Below are 11096 nucleotides of genomic sequence, written 5' to 3'. Positions count from 1 at the left end.
CATTCCCCCGCACGTGACCCCCTCACCCGATCATCCATGTGGGTCGAGGCTATCAGTTCCATCCCCCCGCTGCATCTCGACTCGACGTCTCAACCGCAATGTCACAAGGTCACCGCCCCCCATCGAGCGCAACTACTCCCCATGCGCCTATCGCCCCCGTGGCTCCCCCAGCCGTACACCAAATGGCGGCGCCGGCGCCCATGCTTGTCGACGCCTCCTTGCCGGCCTACCTCCTTCCCGAAGCACTCAACGCCTTGGCAGACAGTGCCGCCGCCGCCGTGCGCCGCAGGATAGCGGACGAGACCGAAGCCGAGGGCGAAAGTTCGAGTATGCTCGACGTGGGGAACAAGGGCAAGAGCAAGGCAGCTGACATGCCGCTCCTTGTCAATGCGGCAGTCGCAACGCGCGTCGAGCGCATCGGGTACATGGTCGGCGGGTACATGGCAGAGAAGTGAGTTGGGCGGCACGAGCATGCAGTCTGCCAGCCAGTGCTCGCCCATCTTGGCGTGCACTAGGGCTGACTCTAGACTCACAGCGGCGCGCCCACCCCTTGCAACACACCTCGACATGATCAAGTTCGTGTGCAAGGATCTCTTCCTCCACATCTATGGCAAGCAGATTGACAACCTCCGTACAAATCACCGTGGCGTGTTCGTCTTGCAAAGCCACGCGTTTCCACCCCTTGAGCCGCTCAGCTCGTTCCGGGGAGCAGCTGCGGATCTCGACGCCGCGCGCCACCACCTCGTGTTTCCACAGGCTCTGATCCAAGGCGCACTGGCGCGTCTGGGCATGCACACGACTGTGACGTGCGAGAGCTCACAGCTGCCACAGTGTGAGTTGAGCAGAAGGTGGTGATCTGACGGACAGGTACCTTCCAGATCCGCACTGTGAAGAGTGCAAGCAGCCGCAAGGACAGTGCCGGGGCTGCCAGTATTCTGGGCCCCATGTCTCCACCAGCTCGGTAGAGTGTTGTATAGAGGTAATGTTGCATGTGCACACCGTCTCTGTGACGGCGGGGCAGACTCCTATGTTATTTGCTTGGAGGCCAAGTCGGGGAACCTGTGAGCCATGGCTGCCGACCCGGGTAGTGGATAATCACTTGGCCAACTGAGGAACGAGTGGTGAACGCATCGATTTTAGTCAAGGCGCTCATAGGCATATAACGCTGCCCATGTCTGCAGCACACGGGCTCCGGCCAATACGTCAACAACGGCAATGGATAGTGGTCGACATTCGGAGATGAATGCTATGCAACGCAGACATTCCAACAAGCAAGAGCAGACAATCCATCCAACGACGATTACAGAACTATGCTACAGAAGTACCTAAACGTCAGCGCAGTCCAGAACAGACAGCAAGAGGGTATCAGATGTCCAGTGAGAACATTGGCCCACGCGCCCTGCCAGCCGTAGCTGGCAGTGGTTGACGCAGGCCTAGGTCAAGAGGTGCCAATGGGGAGGATTCTCCACTCTTCATTTATATTTATGCGGTTCGAGACGGAGACTCACCTGGAAACGAAAGCGACAGAGGCGGAGTGTGATGTTGAGATGTTGGAAGCAACGGTAAAGCAGTCTCGCTCCTTTTGAACATTTTCCAGCCATGGTAGCTGGGCCCTTATCAGTTCACCCTCCCCTGTCCACGTCATTAAATGTTTTCGTGAGCATCTTGGTCTGAAAGTTCGTTCATCATCACCCACCCACCCACCATGCTCGCAGCCTACTCCGTGGCGCGCGTCGTGCCGTCTCTCGCCCGCGTTCTTACACCAGCATTTGCGGGCCTCTCATCCTCCGCCACTGTCGCTCTCACGCGCCCTCCAGCGCGGAGTGACAGGCCCCCACCGCGCGGCGAGTACCGCGAGTCTCGCGACGGCGAGCGCCCGCGCACCCGCTACAGCGAGAACCACAGCCGGGACCGCACCCGCACCCGCGATAACCAGAACGACAACCGAGACCGCACTAGCACCCGCGACCGTGACAACCGCGGCCGCGCTACAGCTCCAGCGGCGCAGACAACATCGCGGCGACTCGCCGCGGTGCCGCGCGCACCGCGCCTCCTCCCTCCCGCCCCGTCGAGCGCAGTGCGCGCCAAAGCAGCGCGGACAACAGCCGCCGCGCATGCAGCTCACGCCGCGTCGCCTCTCACACATGCGCGAGGCCACGAGAACGTGGCGCTCGCGCAGCCGCGCGCGTTCAACGCATTCGAGCTGCACGAGGGACTGCAGGCTGCGCTGAACGAGCGTTTCCCCGGCGGGCAGTCGACGCCGATCCAAAGCCTTGCGCTCGCAAAGCTCCTCGCCGCGCCGCACAAGCTCCGCGCCGTCCTCGGTGCCGAGACCGGGTCTGGCAAGACACTAGCATACCTCCTCCCCCTGTTGCACCACCTCAAAGCGACGGACACCGGTCCGTCCCCGCAGACGCAGGCAGACGTCCTCGCCAAACCGCGCGCGCTCGTTCTCGCTCCCACGCACGAGCTTACGCGCCAGAGCACGCGCGTCGCGAAAGAGCTCGCACACTCTGCCAAGCTGCGCATCCTTGGCGCCAGCTCGCCCGGCACCCTGTTCGGGCACGCCGACGTGCTCTTCGCAACAGGCCGCGGCGCGACGTCGCTCCTCGGCCTACCCTTCGAAGAGAAGGAGAAGGAGCGCCCCGGCCGGCCGCGGGCAGAGAAGCCCGAGCGGACATTCGAGGAGCGCCTAGACCTCGGCGCCGTCGAGTGGCTCGTCATCGACGAAGCGGACGTGCTCCTCGGCCTGGACTTCATCACTGAGACGAGCCGCGTCGTCGAGCGCGTCCGCGCCGCGTCGCCGAACCTCCACGTCCTTCTCGTGACCGCTACGCTGCCGCCCTCGCTCCTCCGCGTGCTCGAAGGCCCCCTCTTCGGCGGCCAGTTCGAGCACCTCCTCTCGCCCGGCCTGCACCGCCTCCCGCGCAAGCTCGACACGCGCTTTGTCCCCTGGTCCGGCGGCGGCAACCGCACTGCCGATATCGTGCACGAGATCAAGCGTGGCTTCGCGGAGGACAGCCACGACGCGCGCCTCGCGGGCGTCGACACGCGCCCGCGCGCCGTCGTGTTCTGCGGCTCCGTCGGGCAAGTCAAGGCCATCTCCACCGCGCTAGAGGACAAGGGCGTGCCCGCGCTCTCGTGGACGGGCGAGTCGCCAGAACGTGTCCCGGGCCACAACGGGCCGCTGGACGCCTTCCTTGCCCACGGGAGTGACGGCGATGCCCGCGGCGCACGCGTGCTCGTCACCACCTCACTCCTCTCGCGAGGCCTCGACTTCTCCGCCGCCGTCACGTCCATTTACCTCGTCGATCCGCCGCGCGACGTCCTCGACTTCGTGCACCGCGCCGGCCGGGCGGGCCGCGCCGGGCGCCACGGCCGCGTCGTCGTGTTCGGCGTCAACGGCGCCAACGATCTGCGGTACGGCAAAGAGATCAAGAGCGTGCTCGGCAAGGTTGAGCGGCGCGCGGCAGTCAAGCCTGGAGGCCGCACGTTCTCGGGCAAGGGCGACGACCGCAAGCGGAGGTAGAGGTTAGCATTTAGCACGTCGCATCACATCACATCTCATATGCATCATTACTCGCTGCGGTGGATGATGGTCGCGGCACCCTGCGCCGACGGGAGGACGTAGAGCTCGGCGATCTGCACGTGCGGCGGGCGCAGCGCGCACCACACAATCTCCTCGGCGATGTCCTCGGCGACGACTGGGGTCAGTGGCGTTGCGGAGGAGGCGCGGCGCGGACGCGGCACGCAGAACTTACGCGGCTTGAAGCCCTTGTACACGGCCTTGGCGGCCTCCTCGTCGCCACGGAAGCGGGTGACGGCGAAGTTGGTCTCAGCGAAGCCGGGGGCGACCTCGGACACGCGGATGCCCGTGGCGACGAGCTCCTTGAGGAGCGACTGGGAGAATGCCTTGACGGCGCTGGTGTGAGCGGGAACGGGGGGATGGGGAGAGAGGCGGTCGTGCGGCCACCCAGCCGCCCGCCTGCTCGTTCTTCTTGACGGGGCCACCCTAGCCAACACCCCCCGACTCACTGCTTGACAGCACAGTATATCGTGCCGCCGACATACGCCTCGCGGCCCGCCAGCGAGCCGATGTTAATGATGTGGCCCGAGTCCTGGCGCTTCATCTCGGGCAGGAAGACCTGCGTGATCTGGATGAGCGAGACGAGGTTGGTGTTGACCATGAAGTCGACGTCGTCCATCTTGATGTCGCCTGCGCGCTCGGTGCCAATCGCGCCGCCGGCGTTGTTGACGAGCACGTCGAAGGACTGCACGCCCGCCTCCTTCAGCGCAGGCACGAGCGCGTCGACCGCCGCGCGGTCGTTTACGTCGAGCGTGCGCACGACGATCTGCGGGCGGTGGCCCATGGCCTCCGCGGCGGCCTTGGCTTGCGCCGCGACCTCGTCCAGCTGCGCTTTGCGCCGCGCGAGGAGCACGAGGTTGCAGCCGGCGCGCGCGAAGAGGACCGCGGTCGCGGCGCCGATGCCGCTCGACGCGCCCGTCACGATCGCTGCTGTTAGCAAAGCCTGATATGGCGGCGGCGCCAGCGCCGCATCACGCACCAGTCTTGCCCTGCAGGCTGGAGTCAGCTCAGCCGTGCCGCGACTCACCGAGTGGTGTTGAAGAGCTCTGGCATTTTCAGGTGGGCGGAGTGGTGTGCGGAGTCGAGAGATCAACCACCTCGTCGGATTCCTGGCGGTCATTCCGCGCCTCGGGCCGAGGTCTTCCCGATTGGCGGATAGCGTCATCGCAAGCTTCGACCTCCTTGCTGCTTCATCAATTGTATGCATAATAATAAACATTGTCGCAAATTACAACACAATAAACATCATGCTAGCGGCGGTGGTACATCTCGGGCAGAGGGTTGGGGCGGAACACGGTGGCCCGGCGCGCTTGCCTGTCAAACTCGGCCTCGATCTCGGCGCGGATCCGCGCTTCCTCAGCAGCGACACGGGCCTCCTCTGCCGCCTTGCGATCGCGGCGCTCCTTGTTAAGAGCCTGCATCTCGGCGCGACGGCGTGTCGCCTCGCCGGGGATGCGGGCGGCTGGAGCAGGGGGCGGGGCAGATCGCTGAATTGGCTCTTCAGGCGGTGGGGCAGGCAGCTCAGCTTTGCCTGCGCGTTCAAAAACGGCCTTGCGGATGGCAAGCTCGCGTGCTCGCTCGTGGTCCGCGATGGACACTGGCTTCGCAGCCGGAGTCACGCCCTCGCCGGGTTTTGGCAGGCGCGCCAAAGCTTGCGCTACAAATGGCGTTATGCGAGAGACAGGCCGCGGCCGCCTTGCCGTCGTATGCGTATGCGTCGAGCTCTGCACGTTGGCGGCAGGCTGGCTAGCCATACGGCTGGCTGTGGGACGAGCATACGACGGAGGCGCCGATCCACGGACGGGCGGAGGTCCTGCAGGTCGTGACGATTTAACGGGTGAGGGCGGCTGCTTGCGCTTCTGGCGAAGTGCAGTCGCCTGGTTGATGACATCACCACGAGTCTCGCAGAGGGGCTGGCGTGGCGGGTGCGATGCTAGCTTGGACACCTGCTGAGCGGAGGGCCGCGTGCTGATGGCTCGCGCAGTCGCTCTAACTTTGGGAGCCGCTCTGATGATGCGATTCTCGTCTCTGCTGTCGGACACTCTGATCTCAGGTGCTCTGCCTTTGGGAGCAGTCTTGGTCACGCGTGTCTCGTCCCGGTTCATTCTGGCGGCCACCGCCGAGCGGCTGGGGCCAGGGCGAGAGCTCTTAAGAGCCGGGCGGGAGGGCGGCGGCGCACGCTTCGGCGCGACCTTGGGAGGAGCTGGTGGGTTGAGAAACAGGCCTGTGAGGAAGCCGAGTATGCCTCCCGAGTCCCTGCTGTCCTCCTCCGCTGGCGATTCGGACTGTGCTTGGGGGCGCTGCAGTCGCGGAGGTGTCAGACGCTGGGAAATCTCCTCACGCATGTTGAACGACAGCTTCCGCGGGACGTCCTCGGCAGCCACAACCGCAGGTACAGGGTGGCGCCTATCCTCCATCGTCGGTGCAAGGCCGCGCATAGGCGATGCGACTCCCATTGACAGGGGGCTGCGGATGCTGCGCTCTCCCCTAGCAGGTGTTGACGAAGCATACGGCGAGATGACAAGATTCTGGGCGGGGCGGCGGCGATTAATCGAGATGCCCGTCGGTGTGCCCATAGAGAGGTCCCACAGCTCCGAGCGGCCCTCCAGCGTCGCTGCGGACGCAGCTATCGACTTCGTCGATGCAGGAGTATCGGCAGACGGGCAAGCCTGGGATATCAACACGTCCCGTGACACGGGGAAAGTGGATGGGGATTGCTCATAGGGTTGAGGAGGGTTGGCTGAAGACAGCGACGGGTAGCTGCTGGTAGATGGCAGTGTTTGCGACATTGTTGATCGCAAGCTTGGGCCTGCCGCCGATGGCGGGCAGTTCTCGCGATCGACGTGGGGACGGTGGGAAACGGAAGCTCGTGAGGCGCTCAAAGCGACACCAGGCGCTTGGCTAGATGGGAGATCGTAGCGCGGCTGCGGAACAGGGCGGCGCAGAGGTGGAAGAACACGCGAAGGAGGGATGGCAATCGACCGCGCTGCAAGCGTAGGGATTCCTGCAGCACGGGCTCGCGCTGCGCGAGAGGACATTTTCGGTTTGACCACCGCCGGCTTGGAGACTGAATCGTGCGCTGGCAGCGCAGCCTGGCATTAGCGCGCGTCCGAGGCCTCAGAGGGCACTCACAGCTGACGGTGCATCCTGAAGCTGTTCGTCTGGAAGAGGGGCAAGTGGTGCCCGTCTGATCGAGTCCGCCAGCCGCCGCGCAAACAAGTCGTCCTGGTGTGGGGCGGGCGGCGGCGAGTGGTACTCGGCAGCCGGTGGTGCGGGGGTGTACAGCTCGTCTCGCCGGCGACGTTTGGTTTCAGGTGTTTTGTGCGGAGCTTTAACGCGCGGAGTAACGTTCGAGACAGTGGAGTCGGAGGCCCATGACGTCTCGGCGAGCGCGAAACCGTCGAAGACAGGCTGGATCTTGCCGAAGGGGGTCTCAGCTGGGCGGCGGAAGTGTGGTGTTGGTGCGGATGGGGCGAGCAAGGACGGCCGCGAGCGCCCAGAGGGGGGCATGGTGAGGATGTTTGCAGGATGGCGGAGAGTGTCGAAGAGAATCGAAGAAGAAGTCAGTCGCGGTCGTTTGTTTACATGGGTGCTATTGGGGGCTCGGATAACTTTTCTTAGCCTAATTGCCCTATTACTAATCCAAGCTAAAATACGAAATCCTATTAATGGGACTTGGCTGCTGCTGCGACGCGCCCAGCTGCCTCGACGGCCGCTGCCACGAACCCGTCGACCTCCTCGGCGCTATTCTCAAAGTTGAGCGCGAGCGTACCGCGTTGCGAAACCCAGTATCCCTTCTCCAGCAGCATGAAGAACAGGACCTCCATGGCTGCGTCGCGATCCTCCGCCGGAAGCGTGCAGTAGAGCTGGTTGATTGATCCGAGGCCCTTGGCGAAGAACGGCGCGTTTGTCGTCTTGAACGCAGCATTCAGCGCGTCACGCATGTGGTCGCCGAGATTGTTCAGTCGCTCCAGCGCCTCGGGGGTCAGGAGGTGCTCGAGCGCTGTTGCGCCGGCCACCATCGTCAAAGGCGAGTTGTTGAACGTGCCGCCGTGCGAGATGGCGCCGGGCTTCCTGATGTCGAACCTGCAATTAGACTTGCCTTTACCGTTTCTCACATGTCCATGATCTCGCGTTTGCCGCCAAATGCACCAAACGCGAAGCCACCGCCGAAGAATTTGCCCACGGTAGTCATATCAGGTGTGATCCCCAGCAGTGCTTGCCGACCGCCGGGAGACAGCCTGCTCGTCTGCACTTCATCGAAGATAAGGACGGAGCCAATTTCAGTCGAATAGTCTCTTAGGTCACGCAAGAACTGGGGCTCAGCGGGAACGCATCCTCCCGCGCCAAGCATCGGCTCGACTATGATGGCTCCGACATCCGCCTTGATGGGTCCAAGGAGGGCCTTCACCCCGTCGATATCGTTGTACGGTGCGATCACAAAGTCAAAGGGTGCACGCACCACACCCTCCGGCATCCCCTTGTCGCCCGTATGAAAGTGACACAACAGCGATCCGTGGTACGCGCCGTCAAAGACGACGACCTTGCTGCGGCCTGTGTGCTTGAGAGCCGTGGTGAGTGCGAGCATGTTGGCTTCGGTTCCCGAGTTGGCGAAGCGCACGAGATCCATCGATGGGAAGCGCGCCACAAGGCCTGCCGCAAAGCGCGCTTCGTGCGGCGTGTGAGCGCCGAACTGCAGGCCTTGCGCGAGGGCTTTGCTGATTGCCTCCAGCAGCACGGGGTTGCTCTTGCCATAAAGCCCGCTCGTGTAATCGGAGAGGCTTTGAGGTCAACAAGCGAGGCATGGACAGCCTTACAAGTCCTTGTATGTGTGTCCGTCCACGTCAGTGATCTCTGAACCCTTTCCACTCTCTATCATGAGCGGGAAGGGGTCGACGACCAGGGTTGTGCGTGTTCCACCTCCTGGCAGCGACTCTGTGGCCTTGCTGTAGGCGGCGTGTGACTTGGGGTTGCGTTCTAAATACGACGCGCGTGCTGACTGAAGAGCAGCCGCGAGGCCGGGGTTGGAGGCTGCGTTGGACTGACGTGAGAGGGTCATGGTAGGCGAGTGAGAGAACGAGAGGATGTGAGCGTCGCAGGGATGGGATCTTCGAGTTCGGCATTGCGGGGCCCGATCGGCCATCGCCGACTGGTCGTCTACTGGATGGTGGCTCGCGCAACCATCTCCTCTATGAGAACAGGTGAGTGAGTACCCAGATTGCCAGTAGTACTCGTGCAGTCTACCCACAGTCGGTCAAGTCGCGCGGACGTTTGTCCATGGCGGCAGCACGCTCCTCGGTCAAGGCGTGATTCATTTCCTGGGGCAACGGTTGACGTTATACTTGCTGCTGACCATTGAACTGCAAAGTCATAATCAAGAGTGTGATAGCTGGGACAGTGTTCCGGGGTATGACCGAGATTGTCCGGTGAGTCGCCTGGCGCTCGCTATCGCCGCACATGCGGGCGACGCCCTTAGTTCGTGTCACCGCTGACGTAGGCTTCGGGAGCTTGAGGTAGAGACAGCCTGTGGACCCCAGTGGTACCCATCTTGTGGACAACCACCCGGAGCATGCCAAAGGATGCGAGAGACGTCAAATACTTCATAAAAATGTGCGGACTGAGGTGAAGTTAATGAAGAGGTGTCCTGCATGGTTTCCATTTCTAGCGAGACAAGCCAAAGCACGTGGGAAATGGTGAGCGGAGTGGGCTCTTGGGCAGCTATTCACCTAATTCAAGCGCGGCCGTCAAGCATTACCCTATATTGAAATTACGTATCCCCCACCCTCCCCCGCGCGCCGTCATAGTGCCTGCGTCCCTCGCTGCCGCTACACCGGGAGCCAGTACGCTGGGACGCCGTGTGTACACCGAGGCTCTGTCCTCTGGGCGTGTTGCGTGTATAGCTCGCTCTCTCCCTCTGTCTTAAAAGCAAACAGCTCTGCACTGACCGGCAACCCTTTCGCACTTGCCTCACTCTCCTTACTCTGCACCTCACTATGGGTGCCTTCGACTTTCTCCACACCGACGCCAACCTTGATGGCTGGCATGGGCCCGTCACTAGCACTATTGGTGGGTACGGCTGCGGCGAGGTCACTGGTCGATGGGTTCTTATCTGTCCGCTCGCAGAGCAAGCGGGCGCGCATCGCACAGCTCCCGACCTGCACAAATCATGATGGGAATGGCGAGCGATGGTGGCCTAAACAAGGAGGGGCGCGCGATGCACTAAGCCACCGACTACGCAGAAACTGGCGCCCGCTAACCCCAGACTGGTGCGAGCTCAACTACACCACCTCCTACCTCATCGCCGAGTTCGTCAACACACTCACGAATGTTCCTGTCATCTTGATGGGACTGTACGGCGCGTGGTCGACGGTCGCAAGCGGCGCGCCAAGGCGATACGCGCTCGTGTTCATCGGCCTCTCCCTCATCGGCATCGGGAGCTTTGGCTTCCACTGCTCGCTCAAGTGGTCCTGGCAGCTGATGGACGAGCTGCCAATGGTGAGTGTGGATGTGTAATGCGGGCGACAAGGGTGCGCATGGTGATCTACCGATCCGCCGCCGATCCACTGGTCCGCCGATCCGCCGTGGAACAAGTGGCACTGCTGACGGCAGATCTATGTCGTCTCGTACGCCGCCTATCTCGTCGTTGACACTCTCCCCGGCTTCAAGCCGCGCTTTGGAATATGGGGTCCGGTGCTCCTGGTTGTGTGGGACGTGTTTGTGACGGTTTCCTAGTAAGTGCTTCTCCCCTACTCCCCAAGGCTGCCATCACTCTCATCCGTGTCGGTGTGATGCTGCCTCATCGCTGGATGCATCGCGGCCGGACGGGCTCCCATCGCCGAGACACTGGCCTGTGCCCAGAATCTCATGTGTGCCTGCCTCCCGTCCGTGCACTCTCCTCTCGGAATGTCGCTCACCTCCAGCGTCATGCTCCCCAACCCGGTGTATCACCAGATCGCATTCGCGCTCATCATGACGTCGGCGGTCCTGCGCTCGGCGCAGCTCATCCTGCGCCTGCCCGAGACGATGCGGGCCAAGCTCGCGCGCACGCTCGGCGGCGGCGTGGGCATCTTCGTGCTCGGCTTCGCGATCTGGAACGCGGACAACTACTTCTGCGTCTACCTCCGCTCGACGCGCGCCTGGCTCAGCGCCCACGGCCTCGGCCCGCTCGGCGCATTCACCGAGGGCCACGGATACTGGCACCTCGCAACAGGGCTCGGCGCGTACCGCATCTTCATTGCGTCTATCCAACTCTGCCTCGCGAACAAGACGAGTCCCGGCGAGTGGGACTACGACGAGACGCTGTGGTTCCCCGTCGTGCGCCGCGTCAAGCCTATTGCGCGCAGTGTCAAGGCTCCTATCGTGCCGGAGCGCGTCGATGAGAAGCGCACCGGCGACGAGACCCCATAGCACATAACCCTCTAGAAAACTCAGGTCACTCCTTAGCCAGGCGCGCGAGCCTCAGAGCTGCAGCCGCCGTAAGTACACTGTTTGCTGTACACTAGATTTCCAA

General features: G+C 62.9%; 6 protein-coding genes across 6 annotated transcripts; 3 read left to right on the top strand and 3 right to left on the bottom strand.

Moving 5' to 3' along the window:
• Nucleotides 1-98: 98 nt before the first annotated feature.
• COLE_07664 (uncharacterized protein) lies at nt 99-965 on the top strand (the record flags this gene model as incomplete). The annotated part of the gene is made up of 3 exons (XM_018424439.2): nt 99-451; nt 528-832; nt 868-965. The coding sequence occupies 3 exons, from the start codon at nt 99-101 to the stop codon at nt 963-965; spliced, it is 756 nt and encodes a 251-aa protein (XP_018275513.1).
• A 740-nt stretch (nt 966-1705) lies between these two features.
• COLE_07663 (uncharacterized protein) lies at nt 1706-3529 on the top strand (the record flags this gene model as incomplete). Its single annotated transcript, XM_018424440.2, has 1 exon — nt 1706-3529. One exon carries the CDS (start codon nt 1706-1708, stop codon nt 3527-3529), a length of 1824 nt encoding a protein of 607 aa, XP_018275514.1.
• Nucleotides 3530-3576: 47 nt separating this feature from the next.
• Nucleotides 3577-4639, bottom strand: COLE_07662 (uncharacterized protein; the record flags this gene model as incomplete). The annotated part of the gene is made up of 5 exons (XM_018425609.1): nt 3577-3704; nt 3762-3922; nt 4036-4513; nt 4566-4582; nt 4614-4639. 5 exons carry the CDS (start codon nt 4637-4639, stop codon nt 3577-3579), a joined length of 810 nt encoding a protein of 269 aa, XP_018275515.1.
• A 197-nt stretch (nt 4640-4836) lies between these two features.
• On the bottom strand, nt 4837-7096 carry COLE_07661 (uncharacterized protein; the record flags this gene model as incomplete). The annotated part of the gene is made up of 2 exons (XM_018424441.2): nt 4837-6678; nt 6719-7096. The coding sequence occupies 2 exons, from the start codon at nt 7094-7096 to the stop codon at nt 4837-4839; spliced, it is 2220 nt and encodes a 739-aa protein (XP_018275516.1).
• A 155-nt stretch (nt 7097-7251) lies between these two features.
• On the bottom strand, nt 7252-8645 carry COLE_07660 (uncharacterized protein; the record flags this gene model as incomplete). The annotated part of the gene is made up of 3 exons (XM_018420554.1): nt 7252-7672; nt 7705-8367; nt 8404-8645. The coding sequence occupies 3 exons, from the start codon at nt 8643-8645 to the stop codon at nt 7252-7254; spliced, it is 1326 nt and encodes a 441-aa protein (XP_018275517.1).
• Nucleotides 8646-9619: 974 nt separating this feature from the next.
• Nucleotides 9620-10993, top strand: COLE_07659 (uncharacterized protein; the record flags this gene model as incomplete). Its single annotated transcript, XM_018424442.2, has 4 exons — nt 9620-9652; nt 9710-10081; nt 10196-10317; nt 10507-10993. 4 exons carry the CDS (start codon nt 9620-9622, stop codon nt 10991-10993), a joined length of 1014 nt encoding a protein of 337 aa, XP_018275518.1.
• Nucleotides 10994-11096: the final 103 nt, after the last annotated feature.

The sequence above is a fragment of the Cutaneotrichosporon oleaginosum genome (assembly GCF_008065305.1).
Source record: "Cutaneotrichosporon oleaginosum strain ATCC 20508 chromosome Unknown ATCC20508_contig08, whole genome shotgun sequence".
Lineage (NCBI taxonomy): Eukaryota > Fungi > Basidiomycota > Tremellomycetes > Trichosporonales > Trichosporonaceae > Cutaneotrichosporon > Cutaneotrichosporon oleaginosum.
Note: the sequence above shows the minus strand (reverse complement) of the source record. Positions and strands in the feature narration are given on the sequence as shown.